Raw genomic sequence first — 23,985 nt, forward strand, 5'->3', positions numbered from 1 at the left:
AGATTTTTAACAATCTGTGCAAATTATGCGATATTTAAGTGGGAGGTCAAACTGGAAATTTCCCTGTTTTTGGATGTTTGCATTTGGTGTTTAATTGGGAGGTTCAGATGTGGGTTACAGTCAGATTTCATGGAATTGAACGCGTCAGTTGTTTATGCACACTCTGAGACTTGGGGAAACTTGAGTATAAGATATTAGACTGAGATATTGTCTAACTAAAGATATTACTGTGCAGTGGATGTGGGTGATTTTAATAATATGTTATTTATTTCTTTGTGTGAGTGCGTTAATTTACCTGCTGCCTTGCAGAGAATAAATTAAAATCCAGTGCATCTCAAAAAATTTGAAATTTGAAATTCTTTTTCGGTAATTAATTATAAAAATTAACTGTGCAAAAGTCTTGAGTCACCCCTCACCACTTTATATTTTGCTTTCAAGAAACCAGATATGTCATTTTTAAAGTATCCTTGAGCGATCATTCTCCAGGTTTTCTGAAAGTCTGTGAAAGTGTTTCTTTGGACACTGTCTACTTTTCACTAATCAGTTGATCCATCAACTTTTCACTGAAGCCTCATCAGAAATAGGCTCAGTGGCAACAGGTCTGATGGAAGGATGATAACAAATTTTAAACTTTTGGTTCAATTCTTCATCAGTGTGTGTGGAGGAGGTCAAGAGAGAGGTACAACAGTCAGTGTGAAACATGGTGGAGGCTCTGCCATAGTGTTGGGCAACATCTTAGCCAGTGCTATTGGAGATCTTGTCAAAATTGATGGAATTATGAAATCAGATTTTGATCCCCTACCATGTAATACCATATGGAAAACATCTGATTGGCAGCAACTTCATTTTTCAGCATGACAACGATCCTGAACACACTGCCAATGCTGGGTATGAAACACTGTCAGTCATGACAAATAACCCCCCCAACAACAACACAGAAGTTCAACCTCTTTTTATTGAAAGAAAGTAAATAAATGTTAATAAACATTCAGTATGAGGTAAATACAAACGATTCTCTGAGACTCAGAGGATCACACGTCACTGTTTCCATTTTCACCTTTACAGTGGTAGCTTCAGTTACATCAGTAAAAACATGACTCTGCTGTGACATTACATAACATACAGTAAATATAGTGGCTGTTTTCATTTTATGGCTGAAGTTGGAGTTTGGTCCCACTGCAAAACATTAACCCCGGACAAAAAATATACAATGGACACTCAAAACAGAAACTGTAGAGAGGCAAACACAAGTGAACTGAGGACAGAGCAAGCTACGAGCTACAAAATAAAGAGAAACTCTGTCAACACTTGCTTAAGTGCTCCACTTCCAAACTAAAAACAAAACAAAACAAAAGGTCTGGTGATATTTTATATTTTACAACTGTCAACAAATCCCACAAAGACCCCAAAAACCAGCAATAAGCATTGTGTGTAGTTCCTGTGATTTGATTCATGTCAGAGGGCGCATTGCAGGCAGTTTTGCTACTTTGATGTGATTTGTTAGAGTTATTTTCTTTAACTTGACGATAACAGGAAATGACAGCTTAGCTAAACACAGAAAGTGACAAGAAAGTGTCAGTATGAAACACTCTTACAGGTCGTAACCAAGTTCAAACATTCAGACTGCAGCTGTTAAAGTAGTGTATTATGCATAGAGACGACATTTAAAACTGGATACGTGCTTAATGCAGAGATCAGCCAGCTCTAAGCAGATCTGATTGGGCACGTACTCCCCGCTGTTGCCTCCACACTGAATAAAGAGTCTCTGCAAAACACAATGATGGTGTTTCTCAGCCATTAGCTGAGTATCTTTTTAATATAGCCCTAAACCAACAGCGTTTAGCAGCTGAGAAACTCCCGCGCTGTGCTCTGCAACGACCTGCAGAACAGTCAAAGCTGCAAAGTTACGCAAAAGAGGCAGGCATTCTGGAGAAGAGCTATAGGACACAATGGAGGGCAGTGTGATCCAGGCACACGTTATTCAAACTACTCTGTTTGAAATATAAAAGAGCCTTTTACGTATGAATTATGATACAAAGGAGATTTGTTTATTTCTCTGGAAAACTTGAGTGTTAAATGGCACAAAAATCCCCATCAGTTATTATTTCAGGATGTAGGTAATAAAAAGAGTGCAATACCATCACCAGTGCTTCAACTTTATCATCAAAATCGGTCTCATAATCCTTTTTCCCCACCTTTTTTTTTTTGTCTATAATTCCTATAATTAAAGATGCCGCACTAATGATGTTAACTGCTAGGATTCACTGAGTTGCCCGCAAAGGGTCTAAACGGTTTGAAGAAACCTCCACATCTGCCATAAAACTCAATATCCATAAAAGTGTCTAACACATATGTGATTTGTTAATGAACCGTGCAAATAGCCCATTCAGAGCTTTGATAAGAGCCAGATGGCACGATGAAATTCAAATTATGGTTCAAAGTTTCATCTGTAATGAGCTTGACACAGGGCATGGCATTTCTGTTCGTTTTTATACCTGTTTTTTTAACTTAAAGTCGTTTCATGTGACATGCCCTGATCTTATTCAGGTACAGCGAGAGTACAGTGTTGAATAAAAAGAAGCAAGTTGCAGCACTAACAAACATACATGAAACCTGTAAAATCCCTAAAAACACCCTGAAATCAACACTAAATACAATATAAACATTAAAAAAACAACAGATGAGAGGAGAAAGATGGCATTATAAACAGGTTGATGCACAATCTGAGTAAATCTGGACTCCTTCAACATTCACATAAATTATTTGAAGTGGTGGCAGTTACAGGCTCAGACAGGACGTTTCCCTCCATTGTTTAGGATATTTGTGTGTGTGTGTGATTTGTGTGTGTGTTCTTCATATTTGCAACTGAATAAAGAGTCACTTGAACACAAATCAAACAGCTGAAGGCTGTTGGGACTTGCATGAGCAATGAAGTGAGTGTTGACAGAAGAGTGGTGGCACGCAGTCCTCTGCTTGTGCTGCTCTCGCTTCTTTGTCTCATGTGTCCGTGTGAGCTTTCACCTGTAGCTGTAACCATGTGTGTTACGGGACAATGAGCAACTCCATCTTCAGTGTGCATCCTTCTAGAAGAAAACTACCTTCAAAAACTTCATGTCATACAGTTTTTCAGTGGTGATACGTGGGATGGTTCCATGTGCGGTACCATGACCTGAAAGACCAGAGGGAAGATCGCAAGCTCTTAGGCAAATGTCTTTAAAAAGTACAGGAAAAAATTCTGATAAATATGTTTTTGTAGACGAGTGATTCCCAGAGTGCCCGGCTTTAAAGGTACAGCAGAGAAGGGAAGGTGAAAGGCCCAAAGTAACGTGTTATTTAGAATCCCCATATATCATTCCCTATATGTATGTTGTCAATACAAATAATGGCAGTAAGAAACAAAATTTCAAGTAGCCCTATATGGCATTATTATTAGTTTGACCTTCAGATTAATCTATTTAGCTTGAAGAAGAGGTCAGAGGCCAAATGTGATTTGATATTTTAAATCTTTATAAGGCACTTTCTATATGTTGTCAGTACACACCACACTTGTAAGAATCAGTTTTTTAACGTATACGTTAAAAACGCATCCACTGTAAAAGAACTGGACCAACTTAAACATGTGGAGCTGCCCACTGTGAATAAAAGTGCAGCTGAAAGTAGCTTTGATAAACACAATTTTTTTTAAAAAGTTTTATTTTTAATATTGGCATTTAAATCTGTATATGTAAACAAGAGCAGAACTAATGAAAGAAAGCCATGCTATTCTAAATATACATATGTTGTCCTTCATTTTTGGACCTATTTTTTAACCTGAACTTATCTTAATAGCTCATCAGTCAAGGGGAAAACCTACAAGCGCAGTGTTTTTCCACATAGATACAGAAAATCAAGCTCCACAAGCAAATCATCAGAAGAATAAACTGAATAAATTAATACACAAACAAGGAAACTGTCATCGTCCCCGACTCTTCCTTGTGAGTTATTTGTTTTGAGTTTTGTATTTCACTTATTACAGTGTTTCCTGGTTTGTTCCTTTACATTTATATTCTGAGGTTTTGCTTTTCCTAATGACTTCATTTTGGCTTGTGTTTTATTCCTTGAATCTCAGTGTCTTGTTTTAGATTTTACTTCCCTTGTCTCGTTTTCTCAATTAGGTTCAGCTGTCATCCCCGGTGTATCTGCTCCCCTTGTCACCTCGTGTGTGTTTATAACTATACAGTGTTCCTATTGCCCTTTGTCGCGTCCTCTCTCTCGGCTGTGTGCTCTGCCATTGCTTTTTTTAATTTTTGTAAGACTTCAGCATTAAAGCAGTTCTTCAGTTTATGTTCCATCCCCGAATCTTGCATGGTGTGTCCATATCCTGCCTGCTACACAGCCGATTTATGAGGAAATACTTCCTACGCTTGTGTAATAATCAGAGTTTTGACAATACGTCTGTGTGTGTTGCAAAAGAGTGCTGCAAAAGTCTTAAACAAAAAGAGCAATGCCACTTTTTCATATCTGTTAAAATCCTGCACATAATCCATCTCAAGTACCCTTTTTGTCTGAGCTAACTGTTTATTGGCTTTATTTTTATTTTTATTGGAAGTGGCATCACTCTCCTCATTTAACTTGTGCCAATAAAAAGACAAACTGCTCATTTAAATCTCAAATGACAGACGTTATTTAAGTGCTGACGGATTGGATATCTAAGCAAATTAATTATTTTTTCAGTTTCTGAGGAAAAGTTAAAAAAACAGTTTCCATTGTTTTTGGAGTGGATATGAAGCAGCCAGTTATTGATAACGGCTTGTGAAACACTCTCTCCATGGTAACAACGTCCTGAGCTGACATCCTAAAACTAATATTGATGCTGGGGTGAAGGAAAAATATCTTTTACAGAAAAACGGGGTGTCTGTGTGACTCTTTCTTACCCTGGCGTGCTGTAGGAAGCTGCACTGACTGGAGAGGTTAGAGAGGTGGAGGCTGCAGACAGACCGTTGGGAGATGCCTCACGGCTCATACTATTTGGGGATGAACTTGAAGAAACTGTGAAAACAAGGTTAAAATATTATTTAACATGTACACATATACAGATGATTACTGTATACACGTGACAGTGAAAGGCACATTATTGAAGCTGGATGGGACTTGCCTCCACCTGAAGCCAGAGGGCTGTAGGACCTGGATGCAGAGGCCTGAAACAATAAAATGGATGTTAGGATGGTTAAACATACTGGCATTACAAAGAGCAGGTTATAGGTAACCCTCTAATATATCTACCAATCCTCTTCGTAGGTGTTTAAAGTGCTTGGCTCAAAGAAAAGTCCAACTTAAGACCTGTTTACTTTGCGTGGCTAACAGCTTACACACTATACTTGGACTTTTATAATTAAAGATAATTAAACATTTCCTCTCTGCAGACATAAGAGTGCTCTGCCACCTAAGTCAAAGAAAGAATATATCAGGTGGCTAACCATCCTGGAGTTGTAGGTGTGAGACTTGACAGGTAGAGTTGCCGTCGGGCAGTAGATCCTCTTCTCTTTCTGGCGACGATTACAGAACCAAACTCGAACCACCTCCTTCTCCATGGACAGCTGCTCTGAGATCAGGGTTATCTCCTCAGAGTTGGGCTTAGGGTTCTGAAATTCAAAAATATGCATGATTTCGACCTTGTAATTTTGCATAGGAGGTGCATAACGTTGATATCTGCCTGACAAACAATGAGTGTCCAAGACATTTGAATAAGCTCCGTATTAAGCAATGATAAAAGAAAATTACTTGGTCATCGCTAAAAAGATTTGAAAACTCAAATAAAATTCTAATTAAATTATAAATAAAAATCAAATATAAAAACAGATGAGAGTTAGGTCCACACGGGGGATGTTCTTGGCTGAGAGGCCCATCTCAAAACTGCAGCCGATGGTAGTTGCACATTTGCATAAACTAAAACGCCTGCACGGCAGCAGAGGGAACAAAGAGTAGAGGCTGAAGGCCAACTGTCAGGACTATCCTATTAATTTCTTTGTGTTCATGGATTCACCCAGCTCATGTCTACAGTCATCCACAATCTTAACATTTCCGATGTACCTCTTTTATTACCTTCCCTCCCACAATACAAGTTCTCTAACAGAGGAGAGCTTATAACAGTGTTGTTTGTTTGCATCATCATGTGTTTTACTAACCCAAGTTTTAGATATCTTCTTCTACAGGACAGATTTTTCCAGGTTTTATTCATTAACGAGTAACGCCTATTCAGTTATAAAGGATTTCACTATGCTCACCATGAAAACAAGACAAGTAATGAATGAGTCTTACATCCAGGAAACGTTTCTCCAGAGTCATTTTGATGTTGGTTTCAATGCTCGTCCTCTTTTTCCGTTTGCGCCCGTAGCCCTCCATCAGGGTCGGCAGAGAGCTGGAATTGCTCATCGAGTCAGAAGGTGAGTTCTCTGATGTAAAAAAAAGAAAAGCATCATGGAAATTGAATTAATAAAATGAGATTCTTAGATTTTATAACATATTTTGTGCCCCAGTATTAGTTTTTTACATATTCAACATTTCTGGGAAGATGATATCTGATGGGTTTAGTTGTAGCAGACATTTTTGTAAATCCACGGGTGTGATTAACAACATCAGCCATATCTGCATTCCTTAGTGTTAAATCCAGACTTCTTATGTCTGCATGTTAGCTCATGTAATGACTGATCAGGCATTTCATATTTTATTAGGGGCAATTCAGGTATAAATAACAAAAATAAAATAGTGCTTCACCCTGTAAAGCCTGGACTATGAAATGATAGCCAGAAAATTGAATATTTATTGAATCTTCTGACAATTAAAAAAATAAAAAAAACATTAATTTGCATACATGAGTTTAATTTGTCACATTTGCTCCATCCAGCATCCCGCATTTTTAACAATTTATTTATTGCACAAAAATATATTGCTCAATTTATTTAGGTTTAGAAAACACACATTTTAGAAATCTAACTAAAATGTGTTTAAAACTAAAAAATTATATTGCTATTTATATAGGCAAAAAACTCACGTTACATGTTACTCATACCCATAATTTGAGGATGTTACTAAGAAGTCACGAATTAATCAAGCATAACATTCAACCACTAAAACTAATGATTCTATTCACGAAGGAAGGAGGTAAATAAGCGTAGTTTAGCATCTTAATAAAAATAGAAATAGAATTGTGATTTACTATTTTTCTGTTTTTTAAAACAGTAAATTTACAAATTCATGAATCAAAGCAATAATTATATTTTAACATTACAAATATCATCTTGATTAAAAAGCTTGCACATTCTGGTGGATTAACAGTTATAATTAACAGTTAAACATTTTTTTTACTGTGCAGATTTTCAGATCCTGATTTTCTGTGATCAGCAGAGGGTGTACTATATGAACTAATGCTCGTGAAAATAGGTGAAAAAACTTGTTGTGATGAGGAAGAATAGTTTGTTACAATTTTAATGGTAGTATAGGAAACATAATAAGAGTTGCTGCGTACCGGCATCGCTCAGCCATTTCTCCAGCAGAGGTTTGAGTTTGCACATGTTTTTGAAGCTCAGGTTCAGGGCCTCAAATCGAGAGATTGTGGTCTGGCTGAAGTCATTCCCGTAGAGTTTTCCCATTGCAAGGCCAACATCTCCCTGTGAGTACAAACACAACAGAACACAAAACATTGATGGATCTCTCATGCAAAAGCAATTCAATCAGCAAATCATGGTAAATTCAGCAGCTTTTTCTGACTTCCTATACTCTGAGGAAAGAAAAACGGCACATAATTAGATCTTACTGATGATGGAGCCGTGATGTTACAGGTTTTTAAGCCATGAGACCCCCGTTTGTGTTTGATTTCGACCTACAGTTGGTTTTGCTTATTTTCCCCCCAACTTCCATCTATTTTGACTTTCATGGGAACTTGCTAGATAGCTTTAGTTACTACTAATTACAGCTGTTTACATTTAGGGATCAACCAAGGCCTGCAATGCAGAAACAATCCCTTTGCCAAACTATTCTTCCATGGAAGGTTTCTGCACTATTTGAAATTCTCAAAAACCAAACCAAAAAAGTCTGATAAAAACTCAGGAGTGCCAAATACTAGTTTTTCTCCTACACAACTGATCATGGCTCATTGCAGCAAATTAAAATTCCTCCCTAATGACTTTGAGTTTTGCACTCTGTTTAACTTATTTTTTTCTATCTCTTTCTCACTTGCGCTGTCCTTTGCTAGATAAGTTTCGTCACTATTCGGATACAACTTCTTGGTTGGATTTATGCACTATGAACTTCGTCATTAAATTTATGTACTAAAAACTACTTGGTTTGGTTTAGATACTGTGAAAAATGGTCATTACATTTGGATCTGTAGCTTTTTTCTTTAAAGTTCTTTATTAACTGTTTTTATAAGGCTATAGGCTATAAAGAGGCATTGGCTAAATTATTAGTTGTAGCTTTTAAATAAAAAATAAATAAATAAAACTGCATAGGACTGGCAGGGGGTTAGGCAAGACCTGGTGTGCTGGCGAATTTGTAAATACTCTGTCAGAAACGATCCATCCGCCCCTCTATTTTCTCATGCAAGGTTTATGCACTATGGAAATTCCCTTGTAGCAAACCAGCAATATTGAATAAACACTTAGTGGTGCCAGAGTCTTGTTTTACTCTTCTGGAACTTTATTATCGTTTATCTAAATGAACTTTAATCCCTCCCAAATGACTTGTGGTTATGAAATCATGAGGGTGGACATGTGGCCTTCTTTGCCCTCTTTTTTAACCTGCTTAACTGTGACCATATATGTTTTTGTTATTATTATTATTATTATTATTATTATTATTGGTGGATTATTGGCTAGGATAGGCTCCAGCCTCCTAATTTCTAATTATAAGATTATGTAAACATGGTCTTAAAAAAATCAGGACTCTGATGCATAACTGAATAAATTAAGTGTGGTCACCACAGGCCAAAACCACACAACTACCATCTGGTTTTCATGAGCATGTTGCAACATCCAGAGTCTTGTGTAACTTTCTCTATATTTTTGCAGCATAAAAAGAGAAAACAGTCAATGCAAAATGCATTTATGTGAGCCGAATGAGTGAATACAGTCTTTCAGGTCTTTTTATAGGGCCTGATTTACCTGAGTGAAACCCAGTTTGATCCGTCTTTGTTTGAATGCTTTAGCAAACTGCTCCAGATCCTCCAGCTCGTTAGGTTCCTCCTGTGGAGGCACCGACATGTGTTTGGGCATCTGCAGGTGGGACATGTCCATGTGGTTCTCCATGGAAGGTCCTGCCAGACCCGAGCGACCCATAGCCTGGATCAGAGAAACATCACAGAGGGAAATCTTCAGTTTCCAGGTGATGTAAGGTAAAAAAAAAAAAATACAGTTTTTACTGTACTGAGACAAAAAACGACTGTTATGCATATGCAGGACAAAAGCTTCAACTTCAGCTTTTACTGTTTAGTTTCCTGGCAGGATCATAGATGTCGCTTTCTGGGCTGAACAGTGAAGCCAGCCGAGGTGCCTTTAACTCACATTCTGTTTAATGGCCAGCAGGGGGCGACTTCTCTGGAGTTGCTATGAGTTTAATGGACTGGAGAAGTCTGTGGAAAAACAGTCCTTTGCATCCCTCATTAAACACTTTCCTGATGACTTTCTGTGATTGGTAACTACTTCCAGGCCACGATAAATAAAACATGTTCATTTTGTAAATTATGATCATTCTAAGAGTCAGAAAGGAGGATTATCCTTTGTAGTAACTGTTCCCCCCCTTTATTATATATCTAAACTTAATTAAACAACTGTCTTCTTTTGCTTTCTGAACCTCCGTTTGGCAGTGTATCTTAGTGCATTATTAGTTTGCTCTGTTTTAGCTCAAAAGGTTAAGATGTGAAGCCCATATACAAATTTCTGACTATTTAGAGTCTCCTCTCTACTGGAAATACTGGTCAAATTAAGGACGATTCCTTAGACAGAGTGTGCAAAATGCAGAACATTTGACTTGGCTTGCTGTGAATTCACTGACTCATTTTTCTCCCAATTTAAAAGCAACACTATCCCTGAAGATTATACAAGGTTAGGTAAAGACAACACAAAATAAGCTCAATAGTGAAATAATGTATTGCTCTAAAGAGCATACTGAATTCGATCATGGTGCTGTAAGAGGATGCCACCAGTGGAACTAGTCAGTTTGTGAAATTTCCTCCAACTTAGATATTCTGCGATAAACTGTAAGTGACGCTATTACAAAGTGGAAACGTTCAGAAGTCAGCCGTCAAGTGGCAACCACGTAAAGTTACAGAGCAGGGTCACTGGGTCACCAACGCTCTGCTGATTCAGTAACTGCAGAGCTCTGAACATCCTCTGGCATTAACATCAGCACAAAAACTGTGCGCTGGGAGCTTCATGGCATGAATCCTTAAAATGTCATCATGTTGTTTGATAGGTGGCTGGTCAAAACAATTGATCATATCACATGAAAGGTCTCCTTTTTACCTACATATTGATAAAAGGCTCATTTTCCAGCTGTGATTCCTTCTGCATCAATGTAAATTTCTAATATAGCCTTAATTTAACATATGCAAATCTAACTTAAGGTTGTGAAATAGAGAAACATCACCGGTGTTCACATTTGCTTTATGACAGCTTGGATCAAACAAGTTTAGATGCTGGAGAAGTTTGTGATGCGCTGGCGCACGCAAGAGGAAGTGGAAGATTTTCATAGATTGAAATGATTACTTTTCAATAAATATCTCAAGTAAAAAAAAAAGAAGTTATAAGTAGATGTTTTTTTTTCCTTTGAAGCTTTGAAGACATAGCTTGAGAGTGGGTAGCGTGTGTTAAAGGAGAGTACCATTGTTTTAATTTTTTTATGTATTATTTTTTCCACATTCCAGATACCTTGGAAACCGGATGTTTGAGGTGGGAGTGACGTCATTCCTGAGTTGTTCCAGTAGTAAAGTTATGTTATACTTTTATTTCTTGTGTTTTACTGTGACACACTTTACGAATTTTATCTGTGAAAATGGCTATATAATTTAATTTTACATATTTAAACTCAGCTAAGTAAGCTGTAGCAATTTATGTAGCACTAGTAGTTTTTTATTGGTGCTTAAACACAATGCTGCACCATGTTCGTGTATAGATCCTGGTCAGCACTCTTTATATGGTTTATTTTGCAAGTTACAAATATACAACAGAGGAAGGACAGATTACAAGTTTTGCAGTTTTATTATGTTTACATTCACCGCCACCATCTTGGACCATTAATGTGAGATTAGTGAGGCTGCTATAACTTTCCGAGTTGGGACTCCAAGTTGCAGATGAAAATTCTGACTTGGAACTCTGATGGAAAATTCTATTTTCCGACCTACCTTTGAAGGGATTGTAAAAATTTTGCATGCCTTCAAAAAACAGACCAAAGTTACTAAACAATAAAAATCAGCTAAATCTGAGGAGGTCAGGTGGAAACATTTTTCAGATTTGATGATGTAAACTATTTTTTTTAACATGTATTATGACCACGATGCCTCCCAAACCCTTAACAAAGTTGTCCATTATCTAAAATTAGCCAAAGCTTAACCACAATTCATTTGTTTGTCAAATGTGCTTCCACAGAAATGAAGCATGAATGAAGGTGTTTGGATCATTTCGATATATGACTTGTTTACATCTGTGCAGTTTTACACCTGTAGTCTTATTGTCTGCCTCTGGTGCAGCACACTTGGAAGTGTTCTGGACTTACCTGTGGAGTCAGAGCCAGACCAGGCTGATGCTGAAGAAGACCAGTTGGACTCTGGCTGGGAAGAGACAGCAGGTTCTGCTGCAGAAGGGCTGCAAAGAAAAGCAGCACAGAATAATAATATTACTGTTTTGTGACTGTGTGTTTATATTTAAATATTTGACATAGCCTAAGGTGTCCACATAAGGCCAAGCAGGTAAACTGTTCTTGTTTTCCGCCATCTGTTAGATTTTGGATAAGCTAACCAGTCAGCTCAAATGAACATGATGTTTGCTAGCAAACTTGATGTTTTTGCTGTTTTCAGTCTTTTAAGCTGTGAGAGTATTTTCCCGTTGAACAATTTTAAAGAAAAAACAAGCCTATTTTTCGAAATGTTTGACTATTCTTTTAAGACATTTGTTTAACTTACTTTGCCTGAAAGAAATTCTCCTGCAGGCTTGGTTTTATGCTTCTGTTTTTATACAAGCTTGATAGCAAGCTATAAAACAAGCTATAACAAGTTAAGAGGTTGTTTTGTGGTAAGCTAACCAACTGATGTGTAGATGTGATGTGCAAAGTTGCTGTCTATTAAATGTCTATTCTATTATGTAATGGTGCCTTTAACCCCTGAAAGGAAAGCATTGGTCTTAACTATTCATACAGGCCTCTGACTCCAGCTGTGATCTGACTGGATGTTTTATGATACCTCACCTTGGTGACTTGAGGGACTCTGGGAGAGCAGGAAGGGGGAGGGAGATGACAGGTGAGAAGGAGGCATCAGAACCAGCTGCTGCATGGGGTGGAGAGATGTGAGCTCCTGGAGCAGAAAGCACCACAAGAAAAATGAGTAAGAAGTAAATTAATAAGTCAATTAACTTGAATTTACTTGTACTTTATATTTAGATTTTTGTTGCTACTTTTTCCTGATGATTGTGTTAAAATAAAACACGAGATGAAGTAATAAAAAAACTGCATTTGATTTCTCATTTTATCACTTACCTTACAAAAAGCAAAAACACAATTTAAAGAAAAATGCTTAATTATCAAAGCAATAAAATGTGCTGAAGAACTTTGATAATGACTACGGATTTATAAAATGCAAAATAACTTCACAAATTTAAAAAATATTTAAAAATTATACAAAATCATTACAAATATAAACGCAAAAGTAGAAATTTACAATATTAAAACAAAAATATATTTTTTGTCAGTTAATCACCTAAGAGCACAATGCATTTCTTAAAGTTTTCCTCAGCTCTAAGATTTCAGTTAAAGCTGAAGATTTTTGTATTTAAAGCAAAATTGTACACATCATTTAAAAACAGAGATTGTTTTACCATAATGGATACATAACTATGTAAGTACAATTCCACTCTGTAGCTGGTTGAGATGGTACTAATCAATCAGTTTTGGGTTGTTTAATCTGTAATAGCACTTTGGTTTCATTAGTTTATAAATATCCAGTATATAAATTAAAGGTAAAAGCAGAAAATAATGTTAGTTAGCATGTTGTTTTCTAGGTAAGTAAAGTTCCTGCACCCTCAGTACAGAACTGTTTCCAAATGAATGCATCTGCAATAACAATCAAATTAATATAAGAGTATGCCACTGATTCCCTGAGAGTTACTCTATAGTACTCCCTATAAGAAAATAAAATACACTCCCATTTTTAAATCTAAGTCTATATCTTACCCCAGTCAGCTGACCTCCATGCACTGGAGAGCTCTGTGTCAGGTGGCATGTCTTCACGGTGGAGCCTGAATGAGGTGAGTCATGAATGTCCTCTGTTTTTATCTAAGACGTGGAAAACAAAGCCAAACAACACAATAAACTATTAACTTCTGATGAAGATATTAAAAACCGTTCCTCATACAGCTGTGTGAGACCCCCGTGGCACAGAGCCACCAGGCATGTGGAACCATGGGAGTGAACATGAGTGAATCTGACATCTAATCTCATTTTAACGGAATTTAAATTCTTTATTTAATTGTTTCTGGCCAACAAAAACATGTAAGTGGGGTTTGTGAATAATTTTAATTTCAAAAAGAAGCCTTGCTAGAAAAAAGTTTGGAAACCACTGGTGTAGAGACAGACCACATAAACAGAAAACCTGTGAACCCTTGCCAAGACCAGTTTGGTAACTAAACATGATACAAAGAACGATAGACTCTCTCTGCCTGCTTTTGGGTAAGTCAGTATGCAAATATCCCCTCCCCCACACCCCCCACTAACTAACCCCTGAGAGCGATGGCACTTCCTGAAAGCACGAGAACTGAAAGACCTGTTTTCCTCTACCAGAGAGAACGTTTGGAGAAGTATCCAAACAGCCGCAGACTGTTTCAAAAGAGATTACAGTAATATTCACATTGGCGAGCAGGCAGATTTTCCTGAGGATGTTAACTGTCAAAAAGTTAGTCAGTTCAGCACCGTTCCCATGCCTGTAGGATATTTATTTTGCAAATGAGCTTTGTTATTTAGAGTGTCAAAGGTTACAGAAAGTTATACAGTTTTCCTATCATCAGCAAACTTGTTTAAGACCAAAACTGTCTATATCGAAAAAGTAGTCGCACAAGTGCAGGCTCACACGGTCTGAATAACAAATGTGTATTAATCTGAGAATGAAAAAATCTACCATTTACTCATCAGTGACATTTGGTAAAAGAATAAGCAAAAGGGATCATCAGTCACTGATCTAAGTTCTACAAAAACTCTGGGAAATTTTCAAATAACTAACAATCAAAGATCATTTTTATTTCTTCTGTCTACTCTTAAAGCTCAGGTCAGTCAGCTTTTGTTCCAAAAAGTGACGACTGAGATGCAAAATTAACAACAGTCTGGGAATCAGTAATCTGGGAAATTATTGACTTTTGGCTCCGTATCTTGGGTCTGTAAGTAGTGTTGCTTTTCCCAAACCACAAAGTTTGGGAACAAAGCCAATGACAGCACAGCAAATGTTATTTTTTCACCACTGAAGATATGTCCCAAAATGCTAAAAACCTACAATGTCAAGCTGGACTGTGGTGCTGCAGAGAGCAGCTGTTAATATGAAAATGTTAGAAAATGCTTAATCGTAACATCCAAAGCAGTATAGTAATAATAATAACAATATCATGATGCTGGAGATTGAGTTTAATCTTTAATCTTTGCTTGATGCTCTAGCCTGTTATCCACTCCCTCCTGCTCTCAGTCAGACGTTACAGGCGCTCTTCAGTTATTTGTTTAGCATATGTAGCATATGTGTTGTTTGAATAAATGTGTGCATGTCAATAATGTGAATCTGATCCATGTTTGTCCTTAAAAGGCACCAGTGAGGTTCACACACACATCGTAGTTTAAAGCCGTTACTGTATTTAAAGCAATACAAGTCATGCTGCTGATAACAGAGAGCTCGTTCGTGGGAATTTCAGCACAGGGAGTGATATCGTGAGCGCTCCTACTCACCTGGCGACTGAAGTCGATTCCGTTTCGCTCTGAAAGTTAAAACAGAAAAAAATTAATAATTCAGACTTAATCAAACTTTGATTTGTGACAAACCTTTGTTTTACATTAAAGTGAAATAATGCTGTTAAATAAAGGAGTTTCTGTGGCAGTCTGACAAGTTGAACAGTTTAAAGCTACACAAACCTGCGTAATGTAAATGAATTGTATCATTTTAAATGCAAAGTAACAATGGGACTGCATGCAGCAAAAACTGATTTGGAGTTAGGTTAAATGTATCGCTATAAGGCCGTAGGTTTAGCTTTTTATGATGGAACAACATCAAATATTTCAGGTTTTGGCTTTTCAAAAGTGAGAATTTGCGGCTGAAGAAAATATCACTTTTGAGGTTTGACTTTCTTGACTTTAAGATGTTGAAGAAAAATGTCAGGACATTGTCTGCAGTTGCCCTTCTTCACGCGTAGCACACAGCACGACGTGACATCCACTTCAGATCTGTTCCTGGGTAGAGCGTGCAGCAGGAAGGAACCGTGGCGCTCACTCACCTGCTGCACACTCACAGGACAACTACTTGCTCTGTTCTCATGCTGGTGAGAATATTAAAGACTGTTTAAAGTCACATGCTGCTACCTCATACATTTATGGTCCCACAAGAAACTTTAGGGCTTCAGTGCAAGTGTGAAAACATCTTAAATCAGACAATACAACTTGAAGGAATCAGTTTGGTAGCATACATGTACACATTCAACTGTGTTTATTGTATTTCTGAAGTTTTTAAACAACCAAGTTAATGATAATAAAATCGGCACCTAGTTAAATGTTATTGAAAGAAAACTAATTTAGGTTATTAATTTTTAAGCTTTTGCGCAATATTTATTATTTTATCCCATATTTAAATGGTTTAAATGGTGTTTTAAGTATCTAGATGCCCCCTCTTCAAACAGATGTTCAGAAGTCTTTTCAAGAAAAGTCACTTTTAAATGTATGTTAAATGGACAGTGAGCGATCTCACAGGGGAGGAGAGCACAGAGGTGTGCTGGATAAATTCACATCATTTGAATGTCAAATTTATCCCTCTGCACTGCGTGTGTGCGCGCACTGGGGGAAAGAGAGGCAGTGAGCTGCTGGAGACACATAATGCAAATACACCCATAACTCCTCACCACCATCACTATGTCACCCACTCCCAACCAGACCTCCTCCCCCATGGCACAGCCAGCTTCACAGCCTAGGTTCCAGTATGGAAATGACCAAGACATGCAAATCAGCTGTGAGCGCAGGAAGCCTGTGTCTACGCACACACATAGATACTCGGAACGATGTTTGCAAACCGTGCATTGACACAAAAAGTCACGCACACTAAAAGAAAAGAAAAAAGTTTTGTCTGTTACATCTGTTAGTCCTTAAACAATGAACAGAATCCAGCTAAGATATTACAAACTGCACATGGGACAATATCAACACTCTACTCCTTTGAATTTGTCTTAGGAAGTAAATATTATATAGAGGTTTCCCACCTCCTCCTGCTTACATTCTAAACAGTATGAATAATCTGCTGGTCCGGAAGCAGTGATGTGTTAGCTCATCTGGAAATACCCTGGCTATGGCCCAAATGAAGAAAAGGCTTTAAAAATAAGTGACATGTTCACAGTTTCATATTCTAAATCAGGCACCATTACTCAAACAGAAGTACACAGTGCACCTTTTGGGGACTATTTTATGCACAAATAGCACAAATCATGATGCTTTGGTGAGTATTTGTGGCAATATGTTGACAGAAACTAACTTTGTGTAAATGTGTATTTATCTATTGTTGTATTTTAAATATCTGACAGTTAATGAATGTGTTCATTGTTGATTTTTGGTCTTTCAGATAAGAAAAGCGTCCATATTTGAGTATCATCACCTCTTGCCTAACTCTCCAAATGACCTAAAAATCTGCTTATAGTCACCAGTTCACATTGTGAAGCATGGACAAAGTGTTCTAACAATAATCAGTCACTCTGATTTTCCCTGTTTTCCTATCAGCAAACTAATTTGCTCCACCTGCACTGTAAAAAAAAAAAAAGTCTCCATAATGAAGCCCTGTAAAATCATGGCATCAAAAAAGCCTAAATATGGAGCTCTGGTCAGCAAATTGCAGGGAAGGATTTATGAAAGGATTGGGCATAAACGGGAAAGACAAGTTATGATTATTAGTTACCAAACAGTTGGAAAGGACAGCAATTAAATAAACCTTTTCCTGCTCCTTTTTGAACATGTTAACTTATTTGAGAGATATAGTTAATGAGATATAGTTAGGTCCATATATGTTTGGATACACCCACACGATCATTTTACCTTTTTACCAAAGCACATTTTGAACGTTTTGGATATGGGTGCAGTCGTTTTTATACTCAGTCCCTTGTTTTCCAGGACAAGCTGACATAATCATAATTAAAATGATCATTTTTTAAAATCTTTATCGAGAATCTCTCGCAGGAAGTTACTGTTTGAAGTCTTCAACCTGTTGATAGTTGCTTGCTTCTGCCTGATGCATGCCTATAACAGCCCTCTGCCTCCCATCATGTTTTATAGGTCATGTAATATGCTTTGGATCATGATCATAAGCGTTTTCCATATTATATCTTTCATTTCTTTCTGGTATATGTTGATTGTACTTTCATCTGTCCAATAGTGCTGTTTCAGAGATGCTCTGGCATTTTAGATTCGTTGTGCCATTGGATGGAAGTTCTGACAGTTTTCCTTCACAGTGGAAAGGATCCTGTGATCATCCATTACTTCTGTGGCCTGACCTTCAAGGCCTTTTAATGATGCACATGTGCCTTATTTTTTATTTTTTTCTTTTGCAGCCCAAATATACCTTTTTTTTTTAGAACTGCTTTGACAAGTGTGGCTTCACATGGGCCCACATGCAATACACCTTTACCTACTGCTTTTTATTTGTTTTTGTTTTTAATGTCTCTGTAAAGCACTTTGAATCACCTTGTTGTTGAATTGTGCTATATAAATAAACTTGCCTTGCCTTGCCTTGCCTTACTGAATTTAAAAACTTAATTTAATTTTTTTTTTTTTAAATTGAAACAAAATTAATTTAAAAACAAATAATCAAACTCCATGCCCGTGAAAAAACCCTTTACAATTCTAGGCCACCGAGAGTAAGGGTGCATAAAAATGGCAGCAATGAAATTACTAATTAAAGTCTGCATATGAAGCCCATATTATTTATATTCCTGTGACTTATATACATTTTTGTAAACACCTAAAATATCAATTTTAAGATGTCAGTGCTTTTTCTTTCCTTTTTGTTACATCTGGTAAAAGTTAAACTCAGTCGCTGCTTTTGTCTCTGTGAATCTTCTCTTTCACTCCCCACCCCTCCTCCTCTTGAATGATGATGTCATCTTCTCAATTCCCCCACCTGGCACACCTGGTCTCAATCAAATACTCGTCAAGCTTCAGTGTTTTTCACCTTGCCCTGCCCCTTTGCTCCTCACCCAAGCTCCATGTAAACTCCAAGGCCGGCTCTTGTAGCGTTTTTGCTTTTCTGTTTTCATTTTCCTTAGAATTTCTTCAACTCTCTTCTTATGCTTTTCGTGGTTCCTCTCTTTACTAATCTTATCTAGTTACCAAATAGTTCTTCAACAAGTCTGAGTCCTGTGTTTCCCATGAGCCTGTTTCTCTGCATAAAACAACTGCAGTTTAAATGAAACTGGCTAAAACACAAGTGTTAAATGTCGCTGCTTTGTACAGAATTTTGTAATTAACAATATATTAGCATAAAAACATGCTTCGCACACTGTGTTTCATAGTCTAGAACAGGACTAATGGCTTTTAAATAGGCATCTGTTAGAAAAATGAAGAATATATCCTGATAAAATTCTTGCTGTTATTGCAAGATATAGATTATGTACAGTAGTTGTCCTTTTAAAGGTAAAGATGCTGAAAAAATTGTTAAAGTCAATACTTTATCAGATATTTGCAGGAAAACTATATTCGCTTGCTGCTTTTCAGTGAAACTGGGTGACATTTAAGGTTAAATACCAGCAGCATTTCAGACCTCTGGAAGACTTTGTTTTAAAGAAAGATAAACAAAGGAAAATGGCAATAATGTTCACTCCTCACTGGAACTGTGTCAGTGAGGAGTGTGGTTGTAAAACTGCATCCTCCCACTGATTCCTGTCTCTGATCCTGCACAGTCTCCAGAGAAGACCTTAACTTGTAAACGGATTTTTGTCCTGCCGTTAGCTCATAGTGTTTCCACATGTTAGTACACACAAAGCTAGTGAATGCAACATGACAATGTTGCAAATTTAAACTGAATATCAAGTTTTGGTGTTCCAGAAATTTTGTTTAAAAGCAGCTGATTTCTTCTGATAAGAACAAGGAAATATTTTATTAATCACACGTGCTGTGAGGCACGTGAGGCGCACCCAGCACCCAGTTTAAATGAAGTGAGCATGGGCTTAATTAAATTGGAAAGTGGGGGGAAAACACAAATGTTTTATTTCCTGTTTAATAGTACAAATATGAAAGAGGAGGTTATCGTCCTTTCACTGCAATCTTCTGTTGTCTAATCACACCTGGATCTGATACAGGCAACAGCATCCGCTGTCACAGGCCTGCACTGAAAATAAAAGTCGCCTCTGAACATAAGGAATGTATCCAGCATGAATGTAAACATTATTTCTTAGCAACAGGTTTGCAGTAAGTGAGCAGGTGCAGGTGCAGATCCTCCTGAGATAAGAACAATTCATATTCTGTCGTTTTTGCTTTCTAGTTTATCTCAAAGCGAGCAGTTTTCACATACAGATGAACTTTTCTAGACATTGCCAGGCAAAGCTGTATACAAGAGCACACATTCCCATATCATGCGTCTGTGGTGGATTCTCCCCTTTAAGAAAGGGCAACTTTGTCCCATCCTGATTCTCCTGACTATGAAGTTCACATAGGAAAAAAAAGAAAATCTAGTTGTATCTCTGTTAGCGTGCAGATACTTTTGATTTGTTTAGGTTTGTCTCTGAGATTGCTATCTGCACTCCACCTCAATGGGGCTTCTGTTTGCCCACAACACTGAAAACAATGTCAAAACCGTCAACGGCAATTTATTTCCAGAGAAAATGTCCCCATTTTTGTGTTTGTTGGGAAGAAGCACCTCTTAAAACACTCAGTTTTTGAGTCTACATTTTATTCGCCTCAACTGCGCTTGAGTGGAGGCTAAAATCCACTCGAAACATCCAGACAAATAGAAATATCTGCAGATACACCAATCTGTATTCACTAATTTGGTGACTAATCCATTTAAAATAGATCATCACATGACTAATGAAATGATTAGCTGCATCAAAATATCTTCTGTGGGGAAAAGAAACGCAGCTGTGCACCTGACCATATGTTGGCAAAAGTACAGACATTTGTCACTTCCACGAAACTGAGCTGTTCACTTCTCTCGCACAGCTATTGTCCGAGTAAAAGTTCCACATTTTCTGCTGCTGCTGGTTCCTGGTTTTGTGTCGTGGCTGCGTGGCATCCTCAGCCTCTGGGCATCCTCAAGCGAAACCAACTGTCACATTTCCCCCAAACAAATACGCCTTTTCCAGACAGGTGCATGTTGCTTTTATCATTTTTTACATGCATCGCATGAGGCATTAATAACATTTTATTTTGTTTTAAAAGCAGCAAATGTTTCTGCACCGCATATTATTGAATACGATGAAACATAGACCCATCTATGTTTTCAATCTGGCCTTTTAATGTGTGACTTTAAAGTCACACATTAAAAGGCCATATTAAAGATGCTCACCTTTTTATAAAAAGTGCCTAAAATTTCAGAATATTTTAGTTAAAAGAGATTTTAATAAGCTGTTGGCGCCATGTCAACATTAGATTAAATAAACCTGTAACTTTTCACTATCTTTCCCCAAAGATAGCAGCAGTGGCCAAATCTACAGTTTTCTAGACTCCAAACTCCATCCGTGCACCATGAAGAAGGTAAAATATCCTTACCCGTCTGTTCACCTGGAGCCTCCGTGTGCTCTGCCGTGTCTGCGCTCATCTTAATATCTGTAATGATAAATATAGCTGATTTTCCTACAGGATTGTAACTTTACCAGGACAATGAAGCACTCAGGCCACCCAGGAAAATGATCTTGAGTTTATTCTAATGCGCCCTCCCCTCCACACCACCGCACAAACTTTACACACTCCTGTGTGATCCCTACTTGTAATATTCATAAGCAAGGCCGATAGCCCCATACAGCACTCATCTCCATATGGCGTAACCACGCGGCACAGGAACTCTTCTTAAAACTCAACTTGTGCATTTAAAACTAAATAAAGATATTAAAATGTCATTGATGAACAGAGGTGTTGGAGTAGTGACTCACCTTGAGTTAAAAGCCTGTGCTGCTCCTGCTGCTGTCTCCCCCTCTCTCTAAGTATTCAAAAGGAAGTAAGTGAATGTTGGAATAAGAAGTTTTGTAATTCTTACTGCTGCTCATCTGGATTTTCCTAAGTGGGAAAGCATTCACCTCAGCAGTACACCCTGCTGATGACTCTGGCTGATTTGCATATGTCTCTGTGCGACCTATCCAGCTTCAGACACTTTGCATAAAACAACAATGGGCTTGCTTTAAATTTTAGAGCATGCGTGTGTGTGTGTGTGTGTGTGTGTGTGTGTGTGTGTGTGTTTGTGTGAGCGCATGTGTGTACCAAAACCTCATGTGGAGTTATCCTTGTATGTTTTGAATAACTAAATGATATTTGTGTGATTCCTTCATGAAGGTATTAACTTGGCTTTCTTGAGAAAAAATATATTTTCATATCATGCAACAAATACTAAAAATTGACAGACCACAGACAAAGGGGCTAAATCATGCTGAAAAAAAACAAATGTAATCAATAACAGCTGCAAAACTATAAGATAGAAACAAAATACACCAAGGCTCCATGGACAAGAGACATTTGGGAGAGTACTGAAATGCAGTAAATTTCACTGGCTCTGTCACTACTCTAGAGTGAGATTTGAAAGCCCTCCAACAAATAATTCACTAAATCAAAACTGAAATAAGAGAACAAATGACACCCTTTTAAAAATGAGTCAGCAGTCAAGGAGCTGAAATTCAAAGCTAAAATATGTTGAGATAATGGGAACAGTTCTAGGCTGCAGTACCTGCACAGTAGTTAGCAGCTGTGAGGATTAGGAGCTGGGCAGCTTGGAGCTGTGTTTACATCTGAAGGGGTCCTAGGCGCTAGGTGAGAAACAAGATTCCTGTGAATTAAAAAGTGCAGGGCTAGAGACAAAGGTGACTGTGGCATATCGCCTTGCCACTAGCTAGAAACTATAGAGTGTTTTTATGGTTATTTGAGACATCCAACATTTTAGTCATTTATTTATTCTAAGTTTACATTTACAGTACTACATGAAAGTTAGGAACATCCCAAGTTATGAAAAGAAAGTACATCTATTTACATGTAATGTGGTATAATTTACTCTATTTATGTGGCACCAGTTTACAAGAAGAGTTGTCACCTTCACATTAGGTCAAAAATATTAGAAAGAAAACCCCAATAATCTAGCAATCCCTACGGGCAAGCACATGGCAATAGTGAGCAGGAAGAACTCCTTTTCAGCAGGACAAGACCTCAAGTACCATGCTCAGGAAGGGACAGACAAATAGCTGAAAGACAAGAGGAAGGAACACGGGGAAGGAAAAGAGAGGAGTGGAGGATAAACACTCGGTGCATCACGGGAAGTCTCCCAACAACTTAAGAGATGGTGAAGGGTTACCTTGGGTTACCTTCTTTTCTGCTGGATGCAGAAGAGAAAGTTATTTTTAGGCTGAATGAAATAAAATAAAAATGAAATTTTCTTTAAGTAATCTTTAAGGAATCTTTAACACATCATACTTTTATTTTAGATACTTATATGTTTTTTACTTTGCACAGAAACAAAATTCGTTCACAAAAATCAAAAACTACCAGAGTACAATCATTAGGCCTCCTGATGCTAGTAGTCAGTTATGTATCCTTGTTGCTGGATAAGTCTCACACACGTCTCCTCAGCAATCCCAGCTTACACTTCGCTGATGAATCTCTCAAGGTCCTCTGGGTTTGATGGTCCTGCATGGTGCTTGGTCTTTAGTTCATGGGATGCAGGTCAGGGCTTTGTGCAGGCTAGTGAGTTACATTCTTTTTGGTTTTCTGGAGGCACTTCTTCCATCGACGTATGCATGGGTTGTTGTTGTGTTGGAAGACAAAGTGATGACCCAGACTCAGTTTTTTATTGTGGACTGATTGACATTTTCTTTCAATTCTTCACGTCTTTCTTTCTTTATGATTCCTTCCACCCACAGGACTCCTACCGTGTTTCACTGTGGGGACAGTGTTTGGGTTGTACATCTCTCCCTTCTTTCTCCAAACATAAGCAGCATCTCTGTAGCCAAAGAGTTCTAGTTTTTTTTTTTTTTTTTCATCAGACCAAAGTTCAGCTTGTATAATCTTTCTCTAGGTTGTCTTTAGCATACTTCACTCTGGCTTGAAGGTGTCTCATCTGCAGAAGTGGAATTTTTCTTGGTCTACAAACTCGCGGTCCATAGCTGTGCAAGGGTCTAGTGATCGTCTTCTTTGAGACTACCTCACTTGGCTAAGTTATTCAGTAGTGTCTTGGCACTTGTTCTGGGGTCTTTAGACACATCTCTTACTAGTTTTCTTTCCAAAGTCTTTGAAATATTTCGCTTCCTAAGTCTGCCAGGTTTGATCTGTACTGTTTTGTACTTTGTAATTTCTTGATACTTCTCAAGAAATTCTGTGATAATCTTCTATATC

The 23,985-nt window shown here is 37.7% G+C and overlaps 1 protein-coding gene across 1 annotated transcript; it reads right to left on the reverse strand.

The window, feature by feature from the left end:
• Positions 1 to 3,063: 3,063 nt before the first annotated feature.
• pou2f3 (POU class 2 homeobox 3) lies at positions 3,064 to 21,616 on the reverse strand. The gene is made up of 13 exons (XM_063487783.1): positions 21,546 to 21,616; positions 21,166 to 21,222; positions 15,163 to 15,191; positions 13,414 to 13,515; positions 12,433 to 12,538; positions 11,746 to 11,834; positions 9,138 to 9,314; positions 7,505 to 7,646; positions 6,298 to 6,431; positions 5,457 to 5,621; positions 5,135 to 5,177; positions 4,914 to 5,028; positions 3,064 to 3,169 (listed from the first exon to the last, which is right to left on the reverse strand). Exons 2-13 carry the CDS (start codon positions 21,212 to 21,214, stop codon positions 3,127 to 3,129), a joined length of 1,194 nt encoding a protein of 397 aa, XP_063343853.1. The 5' UTR covers positions 21,215 to 21,222; positions 21,546 to 21,616; the 3' UTR covers positions 3,064 to 3,126.
• Between the last annotated feature and the right edge of the window lie 2,369 nt (positions 21,617 to 23,985).

The sequence above is a fragment of the Pelmatolapia mariae genome, linkage group LG10_11 (assembly GCF_036321145.2).
Source record: "Pelmatolapia mariae isolate MD_Pm_ZW linkage group LG10_11, Pm_UMD_F_2, whole genome shotgun sequence".
Classification (NCBI taxonomy): Eukaryota; Metazoa; Chordata; class Actinopteri; order Cichliformes; family Cichlidae; genus Pelmatolapia; species Pelmatolapia mariae.

Coding starts and splice junctions, on each gene's coding strand:
- pou2f3 (XM_063487783.1), bottom strand. CDS start 21,214: ATGAGCGCAGACACGGCAGAGCACACGGAGGCTCCAGGTGAACAGACG. Junction 5,178..5,456: donor ACACCTACAACTCCAGGATG/GTTAGCCACCTG, acceptor TTATTGTTTCAG/GCCTCTGCATCCAGGTCCTA. Junction 3,170..4,913: donor GCTTCCTACAGCACGCCAGG/GTAAGAAAGAGT, acceptor CTGGTCTTTCAG/GTCATGGTACCGCACATGGA.